The following is a 26,287-nucleotide window of genomic DNA, read 5'->3' on the forward strand; positions in this document are numbered from 1 at the left end:
CTGTGTGCAATGATTTAAAAATCAAGCTTCAAAATTAGGTTCACTGCAAAAATGTAACTTTTTTAATCAAATTCTTGGAAAAAAATTGAATGCAATGTTTCCTTTCTCTACTCCCACCATTCATCTTACTTTTAATCTCTGTTTGGTTTTTCACAGATGACCACAGAGAAACATCGGATGAGCTTTCCTGAGACAGTAGATGAAATTTTGGATGTTTCTGAAGATGAAGGTATGTTTTCTGTTAGAATTATGTTACATCATGCAGTTTTCAGCATCTTTCACAGTCATTGGCATCACAGTAAATGGATGTTATATCTAGTCATCAGTTAAACATGTTTTCTTTCAGGTTTTAAATTTATTGCACACTTATATTCCATAGAAATAGGAAATCACTGACATTGTAATTGCAGTTCCTAATCACCACAGCTTTAGAAAAAAAGAAATTATTTTTTTAAGTTTGAATCTTGCACTTTATCAAATTTTTGTTTCGTTTGTTTTTTTTAAGATAATTTTATGATGTTTCAACTATGTGTACCTTTTAATTATTGTTTTGAATGCTGTACTGTATGGCCTCTGGGCCATATCTCACTCAAAAAGTAGATTTTATCTCAAGTTTTTGTAGAAATGCACATTTTTGTATTAGAATCGTTCAGTGTTATTGATAATTGTGGCTTCAATGATTTTATAGTTAAAAAAGAATTTTCTAACGTAAGCTTTGTTTCTCCCTTAAATAATTATGATTTTCCAAAGTGTGATTAATTTGTTTTTCACTCATCTTTGCCAAGTATGCCAATAATTGTGGAGAGTGCTGTTGCTTTTATTGTGTTTATTTCCAACTTTTCCTTATTTAGCTAGAGGAAAACCTCATGGGAAATATAAAAAATGCCACCATAGATATTTGTTTATATGCATACAGTTTATAACCTTTCCTTCTATTTGTTTTGTAGGAGTTTGCCAGCTAACTTTAGGTATGATTGTATCCGTTTCTCTGCCTTGTCCAGTCCGGTGGCTAGTGAATGTGTGCCGTCATCGCAGTTACTTTCATTATCTCTGTGTGTCACTAATTGTCTTTCTAATTATTCTTTGTATTTCAACTCCAGCACTGTTTTCTTGTCTTTATCCTCATCCTCTCTATTGTATCTCTGTTCTTTTTTTCTATTCCAGCTTCTTCAGAAATTTATTGAAAAAATATTATTCCTGCTTTTCATCAGCATGTGTAAATGTCTCATTTTGCTTTCACCGGCGCCCGATGCAATTTTTAATGGGTTTATTATGGACGGCATTCCAATTCGTCAAAAGCGGCTCTCTTCCAATATAATGTTGCTCTTCTTTTTGCAACTTAATTGACCCACTAGCTAATTAAGCACATGCTGTGCAGCAGCTGCGACTTTCCTGAAAGCAACACACAACCCCATTTGCTGTTTGATATGAGCGCAGGCAGTTGCACATCAGCCTTGTTTTTCAAACCTCTTAGTCTTGTTTAATGTTTTTGGCGTTTGCGGAACAGCCTGTCCTGATGGATGTCTGTAAACATCTCTGTCTGTTTAAGTGCCTAATTTAGAAGTCATACATATTATTTCCAATATTATTTCTGTTTAATAACTGAGTTGTTTTCTCCTACACAGAACCACGTTATTTCATCCTTAACCAGCATGCTCACAAACAACCAGCTGTCACCAGGTTGCCTTGCAGTCTCCCTTCCATGCAGTGTACTAAGCTCTCCTAATGATCACTGTCTTACCACTCTTCTTTTTTCCACTTCTGTAGTTTCCATTTGTTCTCAGTGTTGTTGGTTTGACTCCATTGTTACTACAATGTTTACAGTTGCCTTGTGGCCGTTGTTCTCTGTGGTTTCTCTAAGGCGAAGGGATGTGAAAGAGATGTATTACCAACTATCTTAACCTTTTGGATAAAATCAGCTGAAATCATTGACATTTAAGTGTTATAGATATGTTTTTAAAATACACAAACAATTAATTACATTGGCATGCATCTATATATATATTTTTTCCTTGCTATAGAAAATTTGTAGAATTTGGGAGATGAGATCGGCCACCATTTTGCATGGGCTACCTTGTTCTTTCTCCTAATCCTGTTCTCTTTACAACCAGTTTCTTTTACCTTTTGAGATTTTTTTTGTCTTTACTTTTCAGCCTTCCTCTTCCTTTTTATTGTATCAACAGGAGATGAATTGCTCGGGCTGGATGGAGCACGCTACTTGAAACTTGATGACTTCAAAGACCAGGATGATGATTTTCTCTCCCCAAAGAAAACCCTCAGAGATTTTGAGGGTGGGACGGGAACCACGTAAGTCAGGTTTCTGAGGTTTAAACCACACATGCTGATTAAATTAGATATTTTTTGCTTCAAAGCTAAGGTTATGCAGATGGTTACTGTTTAAGGGCGTCGCCGTTCAGTGGATAGATTGTTAGTTTCTCTACATGTTGAATCAGATTTCTGGACTTGTTTTTATCAAACAGTATGCGCTATCGTTAACCAAAACTTCATCAAAAGTTTAGTTCAACCAAGTTTACGACCTTGTAAGGATTACAAACTGGTCTTTTATTTATGACTAGTTAGAAATCAGATTCTGTTAGCTCTACCATTATTGTCTGTCTATATATAAAACATTAGCATTGCTTGTACATTTGAATGCCACTGTATATTTTGTCATAATACATAACATCATGCATTCCTGTTGAGAGCAAGCATGCATATGGTTGTTCTTGACAATTAGATACAGAAAACATAATTACCTAACTAATATTTTATTGCATAGCAATATTAAGTCGCTGTGTTCTGCCTTTGATTTTCCTGATTTCCTCCCTCGCAGGCCATACTCCCCTGCTATTCCCAGGATTCCTTGTGTGTCCCCGGAGACAGTGCAGCTCGACCAGGTAGCCTTCAGCTTCATTCACATTTAACAAGCTTATGTTCCTCAATAAAATATTATTTTAAAAAGGTTTTTCTGGCTGTTTCTGTCCTTTCTTTACATTTCTTACATTATGGAGCATTTTTAATCATTTTATTTTCTTCCTTGTTCCTTTTCTGGATCTTAATATTTACCATTCGTGGTTGTGTATGTTTTTTTTTATTTATTATTATTGTTCTCAGCACACGCCCATCCCTTTACCAAAAGAGTATGATGAGGATTCTCTTATCCCGAGTAGTCCAGCTACAGAAACCTCAGACAATGTCAGCCCTGTGGCCAGCCCCATTCACACAGGGTGGGTTAATCAATTAATAATCCTTAATTGCTTATTTTAAAAGCTCTTATCAGTACTATTGCATTAAAACCACCTGTCACCCAACAATGCCCAGGTTTCTGGTGAGTTTCATGGTGGATGCACGTGGAGGTTCTATGCGAGGAAGCAGGCACCACGGCTTGCGGGTGATCATCCCTCCCCGCACCTGCGCCGCACCGACACGCATCACCTGCCGTCTTGTGAAACCCCAGAAACTGACGACGCCTCCTCCACTGGTAGAGGGAGAGGGCTTGGCTAGTCGCATCATCTCCCTGGGACCCTCCAGTATGCAGTTTCTGGGGTGAGTCGAACTTGTCAGTTTGTGCTCAGGAGTCTTAAAGTTTGCAATTTTAAGTATTTCTCAAATATGAGGAGGTGAATTGAGGAAATAGCATTTTCATAATTACAAATGTTTTCACAATAAATGTTCATCCATTCATCCATTGCTTTTCACTCTCTGGCTTTTGCAGGCTTCAAATTTAAAGGCAGACCATAGTAAAGAAATATCTATCGCAAAGTTGGAACGATGTTGTGGATAAAAAAAAATAATAATTCTGGAAATTATAATCTAGAAAGTTTGGATATTTGACCTGAAAAATGTACAGGAACAAGTGTCAAATGAAGGTTTACATGCAAATATGCCTGCCCACAACAGACCATCCCTGCCCAATCAATTATTTTTTTTATCAATTAATAAACATAATAAAACTTTTTTTATACATTTCTAACATCTGCATCAATTAAAACTTGTTTTTAGTCCACAAAAGCATTTTTAAGTTTTTATTTTTATTGTTTGAAACTTTTTAATGTCTTATTTTAAGTATTGTTTGTGTTTAAATGCACTAAGTCACACATAATACTATGTGTGACTTAGTGCAGTCTCTTGCATGTGACTTCACATACAAGTGAAGTCAAAACATTAATTTTGTCTTCTAAATTAATGAAGACAAATTAATTGTCAACAACTATATCTAATATAGCTGTTTCTATATCTAATATAGTTGTTTCTATATCTAATATAGTTGTTGGGGTATATTAGATAACGAGTAACCATTTTGTCCTTGACATTAGAAGCAGGGAGAAGGAGCAAGCATAAGGACTTCAGCCAGTTTGACCAGACACATTTCTGTGGCTATACGGCTGATTCAGAGAATCTCCATATTGAGTTGTTGTTCTTGGTTTGCAGAACTCAGTATCTTTCAAAAATGTTCCTGTGAATGAGCAATGATGCTCAGACAGGACTCATTAAGACAAGTGGAGAGTGAAGAGTGGCCCGTGTGGTTTGATCCATTATCGGCTAGGCGAGCTATTCTGGCTCAATTAAGGAATGATCACAAGAACAACAAACATCCTTATTTCAGTTTTCTCTTCAAATTTTGCCTCTCTGACCTCTACCAAAGAGTTCTATTTAGAGTTCTGCTAAGAACCCCCAGTGATCCCAGAATGCAATACAGAATGATATCCATACCTATTCTCTATGAGAAGTTAATGCTCTAAACAAGTCAATGCTGGTTGCAATAAAAACGTTCTAGAACAGACAGTGTTCTGCAGTTTGTTACGGCATTCTGGTCATAATGTTGTGGTCTATTACTCAGACTTTGGACGGTGTTGTTGGTCCGTTCATTTTGGTTTGTTGTAATTCCTACAATGTCCTTGTGATTTCCTCAATTGTCCTTGTTTTCAGCTCTCACCACCCACATTCTTCTCCTCTTTCCTCTCACCTATCATCCCTGCAGATCCTCCTCTGCTCATGCTTGTCACTGGTCTGGTTGTGCTTTGTTTGCCTCTGAATTCTCTTTGCCTTTGCTTTACTGAGGTCTTTGTTCATTACAGAAGTATATTGTATTATTCTATTGAAAAACAAGAATTTCTTAAACCAGTACAAATATATAATTGCCTCTAATTCACTGAAGACTCTTGATTCAAACTGAAAAGTTTATAAAGACGTTGAAGGCTTTTAAAAGCACTTTTTATCTTTACAGGCCTGTCATAGTGGAAATCCCCCACTTTGCCTCATTGGCCCGTGGGGACCGGGAGCTTGTGGTCCTACGAAGTGAAAACGGCTCCGTTTGGAAAGAGCATCGCAATCGCTATGGAGATGAAGTGCTAGAAACCATTTTGAATGGCATGGATGAAGGTCAGTTTCATTTGAACAGGTACTGTTTTCCACAGCAACTTGCATGTTCTCAGAAAAGTCACTTGTCAGCTTGAGATGCAACCCTCAAAGGAAACTTTCTCAGGGCCACTGCCTCAGAAAACTTTGAAAGTCAGCTGCTCCTGATTTACATTAAACTGATAAAAATCCATCGTTTTGCCTCCCTCTGACCTTTGTTCACTTTGCTGTAGACTTGGAGAGTCAAGAGGAGCTGGAGAAGAAGAGGATACGTCGAATCATCTCCACCGACTTCCCCCTCTACTTTGCTGTAGTCTCTCGCATTCAGCAGGAAAGTGATCTTATCGGCCCTGAAGGTGGCCGGCTCACCAGCAAGCTGGTGCCCCATGTGGAAGCAATCTTCCCTGAGACGGCTGTTACCAAGAGAGTGAGGCTGGGATTGCAGGTAAAAAAATTGGAAGACATTTCTGCAGAAATGCATAGAGAAATAACTCCTTGGATATTTGATGTTTCACACTGTCTTGGAGAGAGAGAAACTTTGTGGTCTGTAGTGGCACATTTACCTGCTGGCTTAATGTTGCCTTTCATTGATTTATGTTTTTGAGCTGCTCTTTTGAGCAAATAAGGGAATACACTACACTTTTAGTTTTTAGGACTCATGTTGACACTGTGCTGCCCTCTTAAGAATATCTAAGCATCGTAAGTCACTTCTTTTCTCAGCTGTAAATCGGCGTCTCAACCTTTCTGTTTCAAGCACAAGATTAAGAAATTTGCCAAACTCTTAGCTAATACCCCTTTTGACAAATCTAACGCAACACATGCACTAGAGTCTAAAAATAAACAAATAACAACTGGTCACTCTATACAATAGTTATTCCTGGTTGCAGTGAACATGAAATAAGTGTGTGAACAAGTGTACATTTCAAATAGCTTGTTTAAACTGCAGTCCTGAATATAAAACCATATGATGGACTATAAAACCAGTACAAGGCACCAGACATGCAATCTTTTTTGTTGTACATAACATGGGCTTTCATTGTATTTTTTTTCTTTGTTTGTTTTGGTTACATTCCTTATTAACATTTTTTTTGTCTTGATAACAGTCAATGTAAAATAAATTGCATGAGTCTGCATTTTGCTTTGCCTTACATTGGTTTGTTTTATGTTTTGCTTTTATCCAGCCGTCCGTCTCTCCTCAGTTGCCTGATTTAAGTTGTGAGCCACACTGACTGAGCTGATGCACTGGTCTGAGTTGGGTCAGATGTGAAATATGACTTTGTTGCATGTGTGAGTATGGCTGTGAGCTTGTTGTTTCAGTTTATTGCACATTTTTTCTTAAGTTCACTTTTAGCACTAATCCCACACTTATCCTTTGAAACTTGATACGCTGGTTTTCTTTATTTTCCTATTTTTTTTCTCTCTCTCCTGCAGTCATGTTTTTTTCTGGGTTTTCATAAGAATGTTTTGTCCCCCTGAATAAATTTCAGGCACAACCAATCCCTGATGAACTGCTAACTAGGCAGCTGGGAAACCAGGCAACCTTCAGCCCGGTGGTTACAATCGAACCCCGGCGGCGCAAGTTCCACCGTCCAATTGGTCTGCGCATTCCTTTACCTCCATCCTGGAGGGAAAGTCCACGTGATGCAGGGGAAGGAGACACCACCAGCTTGCGCCTTCTCTGCAGTGTTATAGGTACTGTTTAAAAAAAAAAGTCCAACTTCGAATTGCTAAGGACTGTAGGAAGCTGTGTCTTTGCAGATTAAACTCACTGTTTGTTTTTGTTACTTAGGTGGAACAGCTCCAGCTCAGTGGGAGGACATTACTGGAACCACCAAGCTGATGTACGCGAGTAACTGTGCCAGTTTCACCACCAACGTGTCTGCAAGGTAAGCAACTCAGCATGAACTTTGTGAAAAGAAAAATTTTCTTTACCACCCTTTTTTTCTCCATTTTTATGTGCAAACATTTAGTTTCTACTGGCTTGAATCATTTGTTCTTCTTTCCCATCCAGATTCTGGCTGGCAGACTGTCCTCGTACAGCAGAGGCAGTGACCTTTGCCAACTTGTTGTACAAGGAGCTCATGGCAGTCCCATACATGGCCAAATTTGTCATTTTTGCAAAGATGAATGAAGCTCGGGAAGGTCGATTGCGTTGCTACTGCATGACAGATGACAAGATGGACAAGACTCTGGAACTGCATGAAAACTTCTCAGAGGTGGCCCGAAGTCGAGATATCGAGGTAAGTGCAAAGGAGAACAGTAATCACGCTGACAGAAAGAAAAAGTGGCAAAGAATTGACTTTTTTTTATGTTCTCCCTTATTTTACTTTTCAGTCTCAGAGATGTACATTTTAGAAATGTATGTAAAAGTGGATGGTCATAGCCTGCTTGTTTTCTAACATTGGCATGGTTTTCACAGCTTATGGAGGGCATGCCACTGCACCTGGAGTGTTCTGGGAATTTAGTGCCCATCCGGAAGGCCACTCAGCAGCCTCGCAGCTTCAGCTTCCAGGCCTTCAGAGACAACAGACTGCCTGTTTCTGTCAAGGTCTGTCTTTATGTGGCTGCTCACTTGCCTAACTTTCTATCACTTACCATTCATTCCATTTGGTTTTTGTTTTTATTTTAGTTAGTTTTGGGGTTTAACACACCAAGGATCCTTTCTACAGATGATCAGTATTCTTTCCAGATTACTTATTGATTAACAGACACTTAATTATGAACCTGACAGTAACTCTTTTTAATGGTGTCAATATCATGTACAAATGTATAGCAGGGAGTGCTATTGAAACAAAAAGACTATTGAAAAATTGATGATGCAAACAATAAAAGTTGAATTTATGCCAACTGTATAATAGGATTTGCTCTGTAATATTATATGGAGAACATGTGACATTTAATTATTTTTTTGCCTTTATTGTGAATTTAGCATTATCAATTTAAAAATAAAGCCTGTCGTTTATCATAGAATTATACAATTACTTGGACATACTGTTGGAAAAGTTTGGTGAAAAAAACGAATAAATTTGAATGATCAGGACTGAGGCAGGATAGCAGTTTTGTCAGATATCAGATTTCTCCTAACATGTTCTAGCTTTCAAAGCCAGAATGTGTTAAAACTCAAGTCCATTCAAATATTATATTTTTCTATGTAACACTGAAATCTTTGAACCGTTGATATTTGACATTTGACATTGGACATTCACATCGCAGATCGCTGTGAAATGATGTTTAATGTCTGGGGAAAACTTGGGAAACCGCAGAGGATATAGTTCTCTACTGCATCAGAGATTCTCACAGAACCACCATTAAAGTTTTAACACCCATTATTTGTGTGACTTCATACTGACAAGCTGTTAAATTGTTGACACTTTTTTATGAAGCAGTATACTTAGTTTTTAAATGAACATCCTCCAGACACAATAGTGGAGCGAAAACTGTGTCACTACAAAGAAAAAGAACAAAACCAACTAAAAGAGAAACTTTTCTAAAGTTGAACAGAAATGCTTTTTTATTTTTATTTATAATAATGGTTGGGAATGTTTTGCTTTCCCAGGACCTTTAGCAAAACAAATATAAAAAAATAGACAAAATATTATCCCTGCAATGACACGTTCATGAAAAGTTCTCTGTTTAACTCTGAATTTTTAAAAGATTGCTATGATTATGTTGTTCATAAATACCAAGCATGGCTCTGTACAATGTAGTTTCCTTTTTATTAGCTTCCTAACTCTCCTACTCCCCCTGACTTACTTTTTTGCACCTTATTTTTCACCAGTCTGTTTCTCTATGCTGGTGAGGTTTAAAATTACCTGCGGTCTGATTTTAACTATTAATGTAGTATTTCAGCCCTTCGCTGTAAATCCAGGACATGCAAAAAAAAAGAAAGAAGTTTTTAACACTTTTTTTTAGGTGATCTCAAATCAACAATGTCAAATCTGTATGTGCAGAGAAAAGAACAATATACTGTATGCATGAATGATGTGTAAACTGATTCAGAAGAGTCAGCCAACAAATTGATGGAGCTTCCAGATTAAAATTAGATCACACTTGGGAGCAAAGTCTTTGAAAACTACATGGAATTCTGTGTATAAACCTTGTCTTGTCCGTCCTGTGACCATATTGATGTAATTTCATTGTGTTGTACGGTGTTCTTTTTCCCTAAGTACAGTCAGTTCTTTTTTTTTTTTCATCCACATCTGTCTGTGTGACTTATGGTACTATGTAGTATCACCTACCTAAATTCTTGTAGCCATGCAACAAACAACTTACCTATCTGTCCCCTGACTCTCTTGGGTAATTGTTTGCATGCCCTGTGTCTCCCTCACTTTCTTTGCCTGCCTTCCAATCTTTGCGGCCTTGCCTGTCTGTACGTGTCTGTCTCACTGTCTCTCTTTCTTTCTCTCATGGTCACTCTGTAACTGTCTGATCTGACAGACGCCCAGGTAAAATGTGCAGGTAAATCTCTCTCTCTTGCCTGCCTGTGGACTGCTTCCATCCCTGTTTCCCCCTGCTTCTTGTCCAATGTTACTGCGCACCAACCTTCGAGGCTCTGTGGAGAGATCTAACTCCTCTTTCTGATCTGTTTGTCCTTTCCTCTTACTCCTCCCTTCTTTTTCTCTGCTTCACTCTAATATTTTCTGATGTGCATCGTCTTGTGCACTCTTTCTTTCACATTCTCTTCTGTTCTGTTCTCCACCTACTTCTATCTATTTTTCTGCTTTTTTTCCTTCTTTGTTCTGTCATCTACATGTGCCAGGTCAGGGATAGTAACAAGGAAGCCACTGGGTTTCTGTCTTTTCTGAGGAAATGCACAAAGTACGAGGACTCGCAGCACGTCTTGTGTAACCTTAATATAACTATGCCACCTTGTGTCAAGGTAAGAATTTGCCATGATACATGAGCACGCATTTAAACATGAAAGCTTATAAAATGAACATAAATGAAGGTTGTGAAGTCAAATTCTTACTGGGTTATGAATTAGTACACATCTCAAGTAGCACAAGATTAATAATGAATAGTCATTTTTTTAGTTATCTTGAGAATTTAATAACTCAAAAATGTGACCAGTTAGAATATTCAGATAAATTTGCAGGAATTCACTTTACTGTTGGGCTAAAATAGTACTTTGAAAGTACGGGGACTTGCATTTTTGAAGATTTTTACTTATAATTTGCTTTCCATATTGGCAAAGTAGATTTAATGACAACTCTCTTGGTACATATCTAAAACTCATGCCTTCTGTTGCATTTTTGATTATGTGGGCCTGTATCTATATTACTTTTTAAAACTTTGTAGCAAAGATAGGATGTTATTAAAATAAAGACATGTCATTTATTTCAAAGTTTTTTATGCATGTTTACCAGAGATGCAAACCAATTTAAAGGCTGCTTTATTCCTTTTATATATTCAGATGTTTTATTTTACTGTTGCCGTTTCCATGTTTTCCAATTAAGATGTTTTTCATACAATTATTGTTTACCATAAGCAACCATTGTCCCTATTTTAGGTTGCTGGGAGTGAGGAACGCAGGCGAACTTTAACCCCTCTGGCCCTGAGAGAGCGCTACAGTGCACTGAACGAGCCCGGTGTGGGTACGTTTTTATTGTCTGTACTTCAGCCCTCTCCTCATAGACACACACTGGAGATGGGCACAGAATGTTGCTCTGCCCTTTTGCCCAGACCCCCTGCTTCCCTAATCTGCCCCTACTCCACCCTCTCTGCCCCTATTTGTCTCATGTGCACGCATGGCACAAAGACTAAAGCCTTGGATGCAATGCACTGCTGTACAGTATGCCCCAGAGTTTGTGGCAGTGCAGTTCGATGAAAGCACACAAGAATGTGAGGCCGATAGACAAGCAGCCGTCTGGAACATGGCCTGAAGAAGCTCCATGGCACCTGGAAAGTCTGACTTATTCTTTCCTGAGTGTCTTGGATGTTCGAACAACGACTTCTGTGATTGGTTAAGCATGGCGCTGGTGTCTCCACTGCGACATCCAATGGCATGGCAGCAGATACTATTAGCTTATGAGCACTGAGAATGAGCAGGACCTCCCAGTGGAGCTAGACAGAGGAGCCCTTTATACTGGTTTTTGGTAAATGCGTAACAGTAACTCTTAAAGTTAAAAAAATGTGGTTTCCTGATGGAGGAGGGAGGAGAAAAGGTCTCTTCTGTCTATTAAGTACACAGCACTGCTACATTGCACCTTGGTCCCTCTGTAATGTTTACGGAATGCTACTATGGGACTAACATTTCAATGAACCCCAAAGTCTTACATCTTATACCCACACTCAGTCCTAACCGTGACGATTACTTGGATAAAAACAATGTTGTGGTTAGTGCTTATTTGGCTGGACAGAGAAGAAGAGGTACGTATTATCATTAGATCTTAACAGAAACCTTGCTCAGTTTTAAATCTTTTTAGTTCACACATGACAAACTGTAATCTTATAACTTTTTTTATAGCTATACTTTACTTAACTTCATAAGGATAGATCAAATGTTACGATCCTGGATGTCCCGGTCAGGATGTATTAGCCCCTGATACAGAAACACTGAAAAAAAGACATTTTTATACTATGTTCTTGAGAACCTTGGCAAGAATTCACAAACTATATTTAGTAAGTGTTATGTGGACAACAATAGTGTTCTGATTGCACAGCATTTTACTCACTCTGGAATGACATTATGAATGGTGAAGTCTATTCTGTCTGCTTTTCTTGATTGTGGCAGATGTTTTTGTTTGAACTTTAGTTTCTATAGGTCAGACTCAAAATGAGGCAAAAAACCTGATATTAATTTGATCAGGAAAGTTTTAACCTCACAAATTCACCTTAAACTACCACTTAGTCAAGTTGGTATATCTACTTCCTATTGATGCAGATACTTCACATACAAAGGTTTATACTGCAAGCAATTTGCTAGTATTTTGAAGTTGAACTAATTCCCAATAATTTTACTAATATCCACTGTGTTATAATTAAAATAACTTACAAATTAGTTGAAAAACAAACAAAACATTTTCTCCTTTATAAATGAAAAGAAAGCGAGGCAGTTATTGGCTGTTCAAATAACCGCCTACATGATTTGTGCATACATTTAAATTGCTCTTGTTGCTGAAGTGTTAGGCTAACACTAACATGCTTAGTATCTCATTTAGTGACTTTAATAATTCAGCTCATGTTTTAGTGGTCTTCCAGTTGCTCATGATACAAAGTCTTAAGAAAATTGAATGAAAATGTTTTAATTCTTCATAAACTTAGCACTTTGAGCCTCATAAAAACTTAATAACTAGTCTTACCAAAAGCTCTCCTGGTACATATGATGATAACTAAGGACAGTGCACAGAGCAACAGCCGTACACTGTTAGACCAGGAGCTGCAGCAGTCAATATGGTCTCTCCCATCCACATTTGTGAGATCAACAAAATAATATTCACTGTCAGATATGTTCACAATATATTTGCTAGTTGTGAATATAAATACAGATGGTAATCTTTTAAAATCACCAGCACGAAACAAATCTTCTTAGGGAATCTAATGCTAGTGAATGCATTCCATCGTGAATTAGGATTAGGAAACCTGGAATCAAGACATTCCTGATTACAATCTTCTGAGTTTAGAAATCTGGTGTTTTTGACACTGTTTTTTCATGATGTTTTGTGGGTCCTAAACTGCTCCTATTTTCTCTTTAGCTTCAGTGAACGCCATGGAGAGAACTGAGATCAAAATCAACATCATATCTGATCAGCTAGGCTTAAGCTGGGCAGGTTAGTAACTTCAGATTTGTACAAGCTTGAGACAAATACAGCGAGTAAACACAAACTAGTGATTGATTTGATTTAGTCTTGCCTGAGGAAAAGTTCCCTTGTCAGGTTATGTAAACTGTAAGAGAGCTTACAGTTTACAGACCAGGAGATAACCTGTGGTATTTACTTCATTTGTTTTTGATTGTAATGTCTTTATTTACTGGTGCAGATATCCAGTTTATTTGATCTGCTTTTTCCTTCAGAGTTGGCGCGAGAGCTTCAGTTTAGTGTTGACGACATCAACAGGATCCGTGTAGAAAATCCAAACTCCCTTTTGGACCAGAGCTCCGCCCTGCTCAACCTGTGGCTCAGCAGAGAGGGCAAAAGGGCCAAAAGTGAGTGAAACAGTTACAATTCTTATTAAACTGACTACCGATTTACTCTGTAGGGGATTAAGAACAATGTTTAAAGCTGTGGAAAGGCTTTAGATTTCAACCAACAGCAAGCAACAGAACAAATGGATCTGTATTAAAAGAAACTCAGAAAGTATTTGAAAGGGTAACTTTACAAACACTTTACTATAAGACATGTTCTCATTTTAAATCTTTTCTGTTATTTTCTCTTTTTGTCTTTCATTTTGGTGTGTTTGCTGCTTAGTGGAGAGCTTGTACACAGCTCTGAAGAACATTGACCGTGCAGATATTGTGTCTTCACTTGAGGGTCAGGCCCCACAACAGGGGCCCGGGTTGTCAGAAGAGGGGGCCTGTCGTCTGGCTGACAGAGACTCTACATTGTTGTCTCCTAGTGTCATTAATGGTAAGAAACATAAACATAATATAGCATGAATTTAAGAGAAATAATTTTATCTATCAGCAAAGCCTTATCTTTATGTATTTAAATAACAATAGCTTATGCTTGCTCGTGATTATCTTGAAGATGATGATGAAGATGCCTTAATGATCACAAAATCCCTTCTACAATGATATACGAGTTTAAAGGAGAAAATGAAGGTTTCTTTATTGTTTATATTTATTCTATTTACAATGGTTTGAAATTACAATTTTGACAATATCCCAGTGTTAAAAATAATTTGGAAGCAAAGGTTACTACAAAGAAAATAACTACGTACATAAAGTAAGGAATTAAAATTATGTTGCTCTGAGGAAACAGGCATTTAGCCAAAATCTCTGTTTTCAAACATCAACTTGCTATTCAATTGAAACATTTACCCTGTTTGAGCCTGAGAAAGTGCTCTGCCGTTCCCCTTCATCTGTGAAAAATTGCCTGCTTCGTTAGAGTGTGGGTAACAGCCATTGTGCCTTGTTTCTGTTGCCCCACAAGAGATCACGGACACAAGGCCTTCACGCATAGTGCACAAGCCGAGAGTTATTAGACCCCCGTTTTTCAGAAGGGGTAAGTTGATCAGAAACTGGGGCTGCATGGTGGTTTGCTGCTCATGATGATGATGATGATGTTGATGACGATGATGAGTCTCAGACGATGATTTTGAGGTCTGAGGAATGGTGTCGTTCTGCCACCATGAAAATGGCTTTTATCAGCATGCACTAACACCGCCTCTGTGCATTTCTCACTGGGGCACAAGTCATCTTTTTTTTTAAGTTACACTTTGTTGCACCTCATAATTTAGATATGAATTATAATGTTTCTACTCATCTAGGAAAACCATCATAGCTCTCCTTTATATTCTGGATTTTAAGGCGATACAGCCATAAAGGTATGAATCCGACAAGCACAGTGTCTTGAGAACATATCCCTTGACGTTTTTTCACATTTTTTCACCCTTCATCCACATACTTCAGTGTATCTAATAGGGATCTTATGTGACAGACCAACAAGGGGTGCATGACACTGAAGTAAAGGAAAGTGACTAATTAATTCATCTTTTTACAAATAAAAGTCTGAAAATGCAACCTAGCTGCATTCATATTCAGGCCCCTTTACTCTAGATAGTCTTCAAAAATCACCAAATTAAAGTGCAGGATTGTTGGAGAGCTCTAGTAAACAAAAAGCATGAAGAAGGGTAATGTTATGGAGATGTTTAAAGCACGGGTAGGTTATAAAACAGTAGCCAAGGCTTTACATTTTTCATGAAGCACTGCAGAGATCCATGGTTCAGGGGGGATAACCAGTTGACATGGCAACAATGGAAAAGTCTTTGTTAAACAAAAGCCTTAAAATTTACTTGCAGTTTTCTACCAGCCATGTAGGGCGCAGAACAAGCATGAGAACATTTTGTCCCACAAGCAAAATACTGTATGTGGCAAAAAATAAAAATTAAAAAACGGTACTGGAGATCAGCCCATTATCCCCATCAATGCTGGGGAACATGGCAGTTTGATCAAACAGAGACTGGGAAAGTGGTCTCAGTTGGTTGGAAGACGATGTGGATAAATTCATCCAGTCCTGAGAGAAAACCTGTTAGAGGCTGCAAGAGACATGAGACTGGAGTGGAGCTAGTTTAAAACAAAGCATATTTATATTCAGGTGTTCTACTGGTCTAAGGAAAGTTCAGTTGTAACAACAGGGGAGAATTTCTGGCAAGACTTGACATTTTTAATACACAAATACTTCCAAACCAATCCGATGGAAGATTTTTGCTGAAAAAACAAAGGATAACGCTGGTGGAAGCATAACACAGATGATGAGTTCAAGGTATAAACTGCTAAATACAAATTCTAATCACCCTTTTCAGATTTTTGTTTAAAAAATTTTATTCCTCTTTACAATTATGCACTCTGTTTTGTCAGTCTGACACATAAAAACCGGATCAGATGTACTGAAGTGTTTGGATTGTGATTTGAAAAGAAAAATAAAAACAAGGGTTATGTGTACCATCTCAATGCACTGTGCAAGAAATTCCTTCCATTTACTATGGATGTCTGGATTACATGTGGGACTGGTTGCGTATGTGTGCACATAAGTATGTGTGTGTGCATACATATCTTTGTGTGTATGTCTGGGATGGATAAAAGAGTCAAAACTGAACAAAATGAAAATGTGCTCTGGGCCTTCATTCCTTGTTTCTGTCTTTCCCTCTTCCTATCTTGCTCTTGCTTTCTTTTTACCTGAGAAAAAGACAACATTCCACACATCTTACTGCAGATGATGTTGGAATTATCTCTCTTCCTCAGGATTCTGTCCAACTTCTTCCTCTTTCTATGAACCTGTGACACAACATACAAGCTGCCCAGCTGCCCTGCTTTTCCTCCTTCTTCTTTCTCCTGCTCTTCCTCCTCACAGCTCTACCTGTCTGACCTCTGACCTCATAAGAACCTCATTTTGACCTCTGGGCCTCCTCTTCTCTTGTCATCTTATTTCCCCCCGCGCTCCTCCCTCGTTCAGTCGAGTGGGGACCCTCTCCTCCTCTTTAAATCCACAGCTCAGTGTGTGTACTACTGTTTGTGCACGTGCATGCTGCATGCCTTGCTGTTACTGTACTGGAGTGTGACTTTGTGTAAGCATAAAAGTGAGCTTTTTGTTTCAGACTAGCTTTTAAAAGATACATTTGTTTAGATACAGTCAATTAGGTTTGAGTCTTATTTGCACAGCAGATAAATATTGAAATTCTGTTGGATTAACTGAGTGAGGTTATTATTTCCAAAGTATTTTTTACATATGGGTTAAGTCAGAAGTTTACATGCACACATCAAAGGCATGAGCACCATATTAATTTTTGGGTTTTACTCATCCTTTTATCCCTTTTCATAAAGTTTGACTGGAGATCAGCACCTTATCACCATTAAGTGTTCAGCCATTCCTAAAAACAAGAACTAATTGTACAAGTTAGAAGTTGTTTTCTTATTGTTTGTAATCCACACAGGATTAAAAATTATTCAAAATGGCCCAAATCAATTCAGTTCAAATCAGATAGTTACATTCACTGTATATAAAGACACTTTTTTTCACTGACTTGTTTTCCTCACAAGCCTTGATGATGATATTATGGCTTTTAAGCTACTAACACCTTTATTCACAACATTTGAGTTAAACAGAGGCATACCTGTGGGTGGATTTTAAGGCAGCATGTCAAACACTACTTCCTTGTGTGACATCATATTAAAAAAGTTAATTAAAATCAATCAGTCAAGAATTCAGAATAAGAATTCAGAATTAGTTCTTTTTGCACAATTTCAAGATGTCCTTAAGGTGCAACATTTATCGGCTAACTTAAGTAAATAAATGCAACTACAACACCCAGTTGTATTTGTTCTTATGCAGATGCAACAGGGTGGTTAAAAGGATGAGGTCACACATCATTACCGGTTTTGAAAAACACATTGCAGCTTTACACTAAGCTCTAAATATAGCACATCTATATCTATATCAATAAAATGTTTGTATATATTTTGGCCTGTATTCCTAATTTTGAACCTGTCTGGAGCAGAGAAAATTGACCAAACAAAAAAATTAAATTCTTGGTCTTGCATCTGTTATATTTCCAGTCCAGCACCAATAAAGAGGGGTTTAAGGAAACAACTAAAGCTCAAAGATAATATATTATTAATGCTGATGATGAGTACCGTACATGTACATTTCTGATAAACACTGTGTATGAGTGGGTGAGGATTTTGTACTGATGAATTGTGGTGTCTGCAGTTTGCCGTTTACGTTCTTAACATCAAACTGTGCCTGGCATGCTTTCAGTGTCTGAATTAATCTTTGCTGTGTATAATGTTCTCTCTGTTCAGTGGGTGCATTCTAATCTTGTCTTATGCTAAATTAACTCAAAAAGTGTTTCCTTTTCTTTTACTGTGAAATAAATGGTGTCATTTTAACAATATGCTGTTAACACATTGACTTCTGCATCGCACATAATGTTCAGAGAACAATGCTGCTGCAACATGAAGTCTTTCTCTCATGGGCAAACTCATTAATCATACAGTTGTCTTTAAGATTTTAAGAGGTCAGTGTTACTGAGGAGGGTTTGTTGGGTCTTTACACTTTTTACTGAACTTAATGCAAAAATTTGCCCAGGTCAGAAGGACTCTCAGCATTGTTGAAACATTATCTGCTGGCAGGGATACTGGTGTGAGGGTGTGTGTTTGTGTATGGTTTGGATGTTCGGGATTTATTACCCTACATCTTAACCTCACCTGTGACCCAAAAAAACTACTTCATTCATTATATATAAAAGAATATGAGTGTAGTTTTGTGTGTCTGTGTTTTTATTTGACCGTTGTTAAAACAGTGTATCGTGAAGCGTGTTGTGAAGTGTGGTGTCCTTTTTTTTTTTTTAGGGCTTTTTCAGTCTCAGTAGAGCTAATCTGTGCTTCACCATGTGTTGTGCCTTGGACACTTGTGTGTGTTTTTTGTTTGTTTTTTTAACAACAGGAATAAAAAGGAAGGACTAACCCTGACTCAGCTAAACTCATTCAAGCTGCCATTCTAACTCATTCCTTCCTGTTCACCCTCATTCTGATGCCACCTCTGATCATCCTGGCCCTGTTCCATCCCAGAGACACACACACTGTAGTTCATAAGTCAATAAATTCTGGGAATAAAACAAATGCATCATAAAGAAGTATTTCACTCACATAAGGAGCTATAATAATTGATTCTTGCCGCTTAAAAGCCTTAAAATACCTTGAAATCCTTCTTTTAATGCAGCAGATTTGCGTCACACTGAAAAATGTAGACAAAATTGATCTTTGCTTTGCATACATTCATTCAGCAGGAGGAAAATCCCATGGAAATAATTGCTTTTAGCAAAATCAGTAGTGTCACAATTGTTGGTACATCAACTTTTAATTCTCTTTACAAACTCACAACAAGTTTTGGCTGTAGGATACCACTTGGTCTTCTAGATTTTTGACAATTCCTGGATCTCTTGTTTTCAGAACTTGCTTTCAGGAGGTGGAACTGAGATTTCCTTGGCAAAAAGTTGATTTTTGTGTCTGCTGAATTATTTATGTGTAGATTTGACCATATGTTTTGCATGATTATCCATGACTTTTTAAACAGTCCAGGTAACACACTCCATGTTATGTTTATCTGTGTGAAGGTGGAACAGGAGAAGCTTTTTTGTGACATTGCTCCCACATAATCAGTTGCCCTATAGATAAATTATAATGTTTTTATTGAACCTCAGAGAAATGATATGATCAACTTTAGAAACTAAAAAATAATTTAAAATATTCTGCAATTACACTTATAAGTCCAATGAATTGGTATAAAATCATTATGATGGCAGTGTCATTATAAGAAACACATATTTTTCCAACAGAATAAATGCACTGAAGTTTTTGCTTCTGTGCTCAGTGTGACATTAAGCTCCTGTAATAAAAGATGAATTTGTGTGAAGGCTTTTTGCACATCTTTACTACGGGTGCCAAAACGTGTTGAGGTTATTTAATAGATAGTCTCTGTAATAACATGTGTCAGCTGTTCTAAAAATTTAATTAAGCTGTAAGGCTTCAAGCTACTACATGCCAAAATGTTCACATCTCCATTACTGGGCCATAATGGGTACTGCTTTTAACATTAAAAGTACGACAAAAAAAATTTTAAGCTGCAGATCTGCTGAATTTCACCTCTGTTAAATGACACATTAAGCACCAAAAACATGTCATTTATGCTCAAACTTGATAGCATGTTGGTTAAATATGTCAAGTTTGGGAACCTTTGCCACATCTACATCCATTAGTATTTAACTATTGCGTATGCCTTTCCTGAGAGTTAGCTTTTTCAGTTAATCACTGACAGAATCACATAAAACATGTTTTCTAAATCCATTTTCATTCCTTTAGATAACAGTCAATAGATTTTGCTATTAAAATTAATTAACAACATTTTGAAAATTAAGATTGAGCTAAATATAGTTTAAGGCTTTTAGTGAGGCCAGGTATGACGGACAACATTAAAAATGTTTAATTTGCATTCATTATTAAAACCCTTGCATTAAAACCTGTACTAAGTGTACGTTTCTAGATATATTTGCATGGATATGTTTCTCACAACTATACTTTGGGCTTGATTTTGGATGAAGACCTTTTCACCTTCACTAATGTAAAAATTGCATATGTTTACATAAGAAATCCTAACTACAATTCCCTCACATTTTCCATGTTATGAAGATATTTTTGACTTAAGTTTTACAAGAAATCGGTATAAGTGACGTGCATCATAATTTTCTAATTCTGTCTATTTTTTCAGCCGTTTGTTTAGCTAATGTTTTAAGTAATACAGAAATTAGAATTACATTCCACAAAATTTAAAATGTAAAATTCTTTTAATTTCCCTTGCTTAATTCCTACAAAAATTGCTTATTGTGATTCAAGTGAGATTCAGAGTGTTCACATGGTGTTCATTAGAAAAATCATAATTACTTTTTGAAGTTTAAAATTACCACCAAAAACTGCGTTAATTCAATTTTGTGTTTGAATGTGTATGTTTGTGTCTTTCATATACTGTCTTTGAAAAGCAAATGAAAACTTTAGTCACCTAAATTAATTATAGGTGGCACTCGAATTAATAATAAAAGTTAAACGCCAAAAACATATATGAAAACATGGAATATCTTTCATATACTTAAAGAAACAGTTTGGATTTTTTGAAGCGGAGTTCTGTGAAAAGGTGTTTTGTGGTAATTATCCTAATTGAAGGAGATAACTCTTTCAGTGACCTCAGATTAAGCAAAGAGATTGTCCATAATTTTCTGATGATCTAACAACGATTCAGAGGACAGCTCAGATAAAAGTGGATTTGCTCTGCTGTTAATCAAAAAATATCATTTCAATTCATTTCATTCTTACAAACATTTAAGCCACTGTGAGGGTTGAAATGATGAATATCTGCATATTGGTCTGAAGTTATTTACTCTGAAGATCGTATTAGCTTATGCTGTGTAACAATTATTATAAAAGTGATGCACTACAAAAACAAAAATATGAGCTAAGTGAATGTTATTCATTGATTTTTACCTTTAAATTAAATTGTTATTCTGGTCAAAGTATGCATTGAAACTTTTTATTTCTTCAATTTTAACTGGAAGTGGAGCCCCAGATATGTTTTTATTAAGGGAAGCATACAGACTGGCACAGCTTAAAGGAGGTGTCTTCTGCAGGTAAAATACTAATTACACCTAATGACTCCACCGTTTATCCAAATTAAATTAGTTTTAAATCTATTAACTGTGTTTAATGTGAGTATGTGTAATGGGGTGTGCGTATGTGTGAGTGTTTGTAGAGGGACTTGTACTTACATGCCCGAGGTACAGAGTAGGATGCATGTTTCTGAATTGCTGCTGTAATAAAGGAGAATGCAAGAATAACTGTACCTTGCATTTTTCTTAGCAAAGCCTACTGCTGAGTCCCACTCAGGAACTTATGACATGGGTTGGAACGATACCAGATATTTCAAAGCATTTTTGTTTATTGTGTTACATTATAACAATAATATTGCAGAGATGACAATTCCTCCAAGCTGCTTTGCTTAGTTTCGGATTTGTATGAAATGAAAGGTCTTTAATTGGGCAAAATTAAAAGACCCATCTACAAAAACGGATATCCTTGCTTTAATGTAAATGAATATCGTGCCAACCCCCAAATCAACATGTAGCTACACTCACTTTTCTTTTTTTCTTTCCTGGGACAGTTTATGTTCTGGGAATTCACTTTCTTTCTTTGGTAAAATTTTAAAAAAATCAAGAGCCCTGCATCATTCACCTCACAAACAAAGGATGATCCACGAAGCTCTGATGATCCACGAAGCTCTTACTGTTTGCCCTCACAGCTTGCACATTTTGCTGTGTCCCAATGACAAAGACCTGGACTGAATTCTTTACACCAGACTAACTTTCTTACATCAACTGGGCAAAGTATTACTGCAAAGAAGAAAAAAAAAACTTAATTTAAAATGTTCTTGTGTTCTATTCAAGGGCATGCAGATAAAATATAATCGCAGGAGTACTGCAGTTCTGCATTAAATGACTATTTTTAAACATAAAATCAAACTCAGATAACAGGAACTTTGAACCAATTTGTGCTTAATTTGTCCTTCTATCATTTGAATAGGTTACTTTATCTAAAATAGGATTTGCATAAACTATCTCTTTTTTGTGACTCGAATTCTTATAACTGTAGAAATCAACTTTGCCTTTTTGCACCACTGTTACTAGTCATTAGCTGGGAAGCTAATATGTGTTTGATCACCAGGGAGAGTCTACTAATAGAGATCTACTGGATCAGAATTTTGTGGTCAAGCTCCGGTCTCTGATTTTATAATGCTTTGACCTGCCAATGCTTTTAGCCATTTCTCTTTTGTTTTTAAAAATGATCATTAATATAATTCAAAATACTCTTTTAGCCTTACACCTGTTATTAGTGATTTATATTAGGGGAATAGTTGTGTGTAAGAATGTAGTATGTAAAACAGGATTTTACCATCCTATTATTACTAAAAGACCAAATGAATATTGCATCGATATTGTAAAGTTTCTTTAGCAACTTATATTTAATTTAGCATGACTAGTACAGCTAGCGAAAATTAAAACAGCAATCTCTTTGTGTTTCACAAGGTAGATCCTTACATTAACTCGAACATTAATGAAATGCTGCCAACATTTGTGGCATAACACATTAAAAATGCAGCTTCCTAATTAGTAGCATAGGCATCTCTGGACATCATATGACTTCCATTATCAAACACTTCAGTGATACACAACACTTTGAAGTTTTTCCCCTCAGTAACAATATCCACTCTGAAGATTGTTGTCAGCATGACCTGGTAGCTCTTCCATAAAGTGACTCTTCCTTTTCAAGCATTTAATTATCAAAACTAGTTTAATTAAAACTAGTTTCTACTTTTGCACACTAAAAGAGCTCCTCTTGCAAATTCTGAGCATCCCAACATGTAAAATCACTGAGGTTTTCAAAACTCCTGTCATCTGAGTCTGGTTTTAATGAAATGCAGCACCGGACAAAATGTATTTCTGACTGATCGGTCCAAATTCTTAGAATGTAGAGTCTCTACTTGTGTATTGGGACACGGCTAAGCTCCACTGTTTCTTAGGTAGGTTGGAGAAACAGTCGACATACAACCTCCCGACCCTCCCCATGGCTGTGCCTGCTCGGTGTTAGTGTTTCTCTTGTCTCGCCCCTGTCTTCCTTCCAGGTTATGGGCTGGTGCAGGAGGAGCTTGTGTCCCCGGCCTCCATGCAGTACAGCTTGCCCTCTCCATTGGGTGTGGAGCCATACTGGCAGGAAGTTTCCAGCCTGGAGTGTGCGCCCATTGCCACCACGGAGGAAGACACACTAATGGAGATGTCGGATGTTCAGGTGTGGCCAGCAGGGGTTAGCCCCTCGCTGGTCACAGTTGAGGACTCATCGCTAGATGGTAGCAGTCGAGCAGATGACTCTGAGGGTGCGACGCTTTCCTTGCCCTGCAGCTTGGGTCGTCCAAGCAGCGGAGCCAGTGGGGCCAGCGGTTCCATCATGGAGCTGGAGGAAGAGGAGGAGGAGGAGGGGGAGGTAGAAGAGGAGGAAGTGCCACAAGAGCCAGCGAGTGCACTGGCAGAACTGGACAGGGTGAGGGCCAGTGGCGCTGTTCCAAAGGTCAATCTGAACGGGCAAGCGGGAGGTCAGAGGTCAGACGCAAGGAGAGGGGACAGTGTGGCGGTGGGAGGAGGAACTAAAGGAGGAGTTGGTGGTGTGGGGCTGGGCTCAGTGGAAGGGATTTCTCTTGTTGCAGGCCAGCAGGTGTATGCCCAGCATGGTGAGATGACTGGGCTGAGGCCACCAGAACGCAATGGGGACAACCGGTACGTCATCTGTAAGGTGCACTGTCTCAACGCATTATGAGATCATAGTTCCCCTGCTAACATCAAGCTGTGCTTCGTTCCTTGCAGGATGGTGGGAGGTGGAGCATTTCAGCCATACTTACCAGACAAGGACTCCCTGCAGGGCTGGGTGGGCTCGGCATCATCAGGACATGATGGAAGTGTGCCAGGCTTGCACACAGCCCAGGAAGCCCTACTGACTCCGGTGTGTGATACGGGTTACTCTTATGTGCTGCGTGGGCACTTCCTGAAGGGCACGCAGCCTTTTGACAAGGGGCTGGGCTTCTCTCATCAGGAGACGGGCCAACAAGCTTGGGAGCAGGAGCAGAGGCGAGGCCAGGTCAGGTTGCAATGCCGACCACCCGCCGCTTCCTGCGCCTGGAGAGGGAAAACATCTTCATTTTGTTAACTTTTTTTTTTTTTTGAATACTCAAATTTATATCCAGCCATTTACTTTTTTCGAATCACAATCATCTGTACTTTTTAATCTTTTTAAACGACTCAGCAATCATCAGGACTGATGATTGGTCATTTTGATCAATTCGAAGACCCAGACTAAAAGGATTTTTTCAAACGAAAAAATTGTTTATCATTAATTTTTCCGATTCAAGAAAGCATCTCAAGCATTCAAAGCTGATATAAATCATTATTTGATTGTATTTTATTATCTTTTCTTTGTTCAGAAAGAAGAGAAGGCGGACTTCTCTGCTGAGGGAAAATTTGTTGAAGAACGCGGAATTGCGCTCTCTAGAAAAGTAAGATGACTGTTTGTTTCACATTTTCCATGAGTCACACATGAATTTTCAGCTTCATGTATGTTATTATTTTCATTCCACATAGAAAAATCATTAATTTAAAAGTAGCATATAGGATATTGGTCTGTTTTAAACAATGAAACAAATATTGCATTTGGACAGCATTTGTTTTCAAGGATATATTAACTACTTTAGGTTTTACGTTGCCAGATAAATATACAGTAGCCAGTGGATGGATAGGCTTAGTCTCTGAACTAAATACTTGCAGGCCTTTTTATTAATTCTTTCAGAAATATACAGGCAACTATTTCATTACCTCTAGTGTGTTTTTGTGTGCACAAACGCTTGTCAACAATACAGTTTAATTTCTAAGATTTTCTAAACGTTGCAGGACCTTGTTGCGTAGAAAAATATGATCAATGCTTCAGTAGCATTTACCAGCTGAGCAAAATGAATGAGAATGAGTTGTAACGATGTTGTAAAATAGATTAAATGTGATTGCATAAGAGACTTATTTTATCTCACAGCACAGTAAAAACATGGTGGATTTGCTCAAGGTTATCGCGATACCAAAATCTCACGCTACCCACACCATCACACAAAGACTACAAGTCTGAACTCACATCTTGTCATTGTAGATCAGCTACTTAGAGTGAAACACACAGAAGATCATACATAGAAGCCACAAGGATTTTGGTTCATGGTGGTTTAAGGAATTTTGTACAGTTAAATGGAAAAAAAAAACAACTATGACTCAGATCATTCAAAGAATGAGAAATTTCATATGGAACAAAAGACAAAATGAGTTAATTTGGTGTCTGATTTGGTTGGTTGACTGCTAAAGCCCTTTGAGACCCTGAACATGTGAGCCATAGTTAGTTTCCTACTTTGGTTTCAGCACTTAACTGGTCCAAGTGTTGTCTCCTTCCTTCCTCCTGCCCTCCTTGCTCCAGGTGGGGATGGATGTAAGAAAGGGTGCTCAGTCATTGCAGCGCACCAGTCTCCGGAGAGTTAAACACTGAAATACAAATACTGCCCGGTCCTTCAGGTACGGGACAACAAAACAAGCACTTGTGCATCCCAGTGCTTGGACAATAACCTGTGTGGTGACTGCTACCAATCTGATAGAGCCTAATAGTTTCTTACACCAACTTTGTTTGTATTTATTTATTTTTGTTTGTTTGGTTTTTTTGTTGTTGTTGTTGTTACTCCAAGTGAGAATCCCTTTTTGTAATGCTTTGAGGGAAAATGTTTGGTTGTTGTGTAAAATGCACAGTCTGCAATTATTTGACAGTAATTTAAATTTTATACTAAACAAATGAAATACAAAGACAGGAAGGTTTTCCTTTTTATTTGAAATATAAGTGGTTAATTCTATGTGATTGCCACGAACATGCTTCAGAAATGACGGATTACTACTTTTTGAATCAACGTTAGGAAATAAAGTAGAGGGGAAATAAAGTTGTTTTAAGCCTAGAAAAACATACTATAGCTGAAGCATAGGAAGAAAAGAAGTTAAGAAATAAAATAAACAACTAAGTAAGCTTAAATCTGAGTATGGAAAATTATAGCATTTAGAAATGGAAATATTGTGGGAAACCTACAAAAGAAACTGCTGTGTTTTTATTTTG

At 37.6% G+C, this 26,287-nt stretch overlaps 1 protein-coding gene across 6 annotated transcripts in view; it reads left to right on the forward strand.

The window, feature by feature from the left end:
• LOC102226400 (ankyrin-1) overlaps nucleotides 1–26,287 on the forward strand; it is a 77,970-nt gene that overhangs the window by 46,271 nt on the left and 5,412 nt on the right. For 2 of the 6 annotated variants that reach the window (XM_023337951.1, XM_023337955.1), the window contains 21 exons: nucleotides 157–229; nucleotides 948–968; nucleotides 2,184–2,307; nucleotides 2,834–2,897; nucleotides 3,115–3,227; nucleotides 3,322–3,546; nucleotides 5,228–5,382; nucleotides 5,592–5,803; nucleotides 6,846–7,050; nucleotides 7,148–7,244; nucleotides 7,370–7,598; nucleotides 7,778–7,906; nucleotides 10,118–10,237; nucleotides 10,868–10,952; nucleotides 13,053–13,127; nucleotides 13,370–13,501; nucleotides 13,764–13,922; nucleotides 23,238–23,883; nucleotides 23,971–24,106; nucleotides 24,585–24,656; nucleotides 25,610–25,704. In XM_023337951.1, the coding sequence (XP_023193719.1) occupies nucleotides 157–229; nucleotides 948–968; nucleotides 2,184–2,307; nucleotides 2,834–2,897; nucleotides 3,115–3,227; nucleotides 3,322–3,546; nucleotides 5,228–5,382; nucleotides 5,592–5,803; nucleotides 6,846–7,050; nucleotides 7,148–7,244; nucleotides 7,370–7,598; nucleotides 7,778–7,906; nucleotides 10,118–10,237; nucleotides 10,868–10,952; nucleotides 13,053–13,127; nucleotides 13,370–13,501; nucleotides 13,764–13,922; nucleotides 23,238–23,883; nucleotides 23,971–24,106; nucleotides 24,585–24,656; nucleotides 25,610–25,678 (3,141 nt within the window). In that variant the 3' untranslated portion in view covers nucleotides 25,679–25,704. Of the gene's footprint in view, nucleotides 1–156; nucleotides 230–947; nucleotides 969–2,183; nucleotides 2,308–2,833; nucleotides 2,898–3,114; nucleotides 3,228–3,321; nucleotides 3,547–5,227; nucleotides 5,383–5,591; nucleotides 5,804–6,845; nucleotides 7,051–7,147; nucleotides 7,245–7,369; nucleotides 7,599–7,777; nucleotides 7,907–10,117; nucleotides 10,238–10,867; nucleotides 10,953–13,052; nucleotides 13,128–13,369; nucleotides 13,502–13,763; nucleotides 13,923–14,447; nucleotides 14,520–23,237; nucleotides 23,884–23,970; nucleotides 24,107–24,196; nucleotides 24,553–24,584; nucleotides 24,657–25,609; nucleotides 25,705–26,287 lie in introns of those variants that run through there. The other 4 variants (XM_023337956.1, XM_023337952.1, XM_023337953.1 and 1 more) reach the window with 4 other exon arrangements.

This window comes from Xiphophorus maculatus, chromosome 8, assembly GCF_002775205.1.
Source record: "Xiphophorus maculatus strain JP 163 A chromosome 8, X_maculatus-5.0-male, whole genome shotgun sequence".
Taxonomy (NCBI): Eukaryota; Metazoa; Chordata; class Actinopteri; order Cyprinodontiformes; family Poeciliidae; genus Xiphophorus; species Xiphophorus maculatus.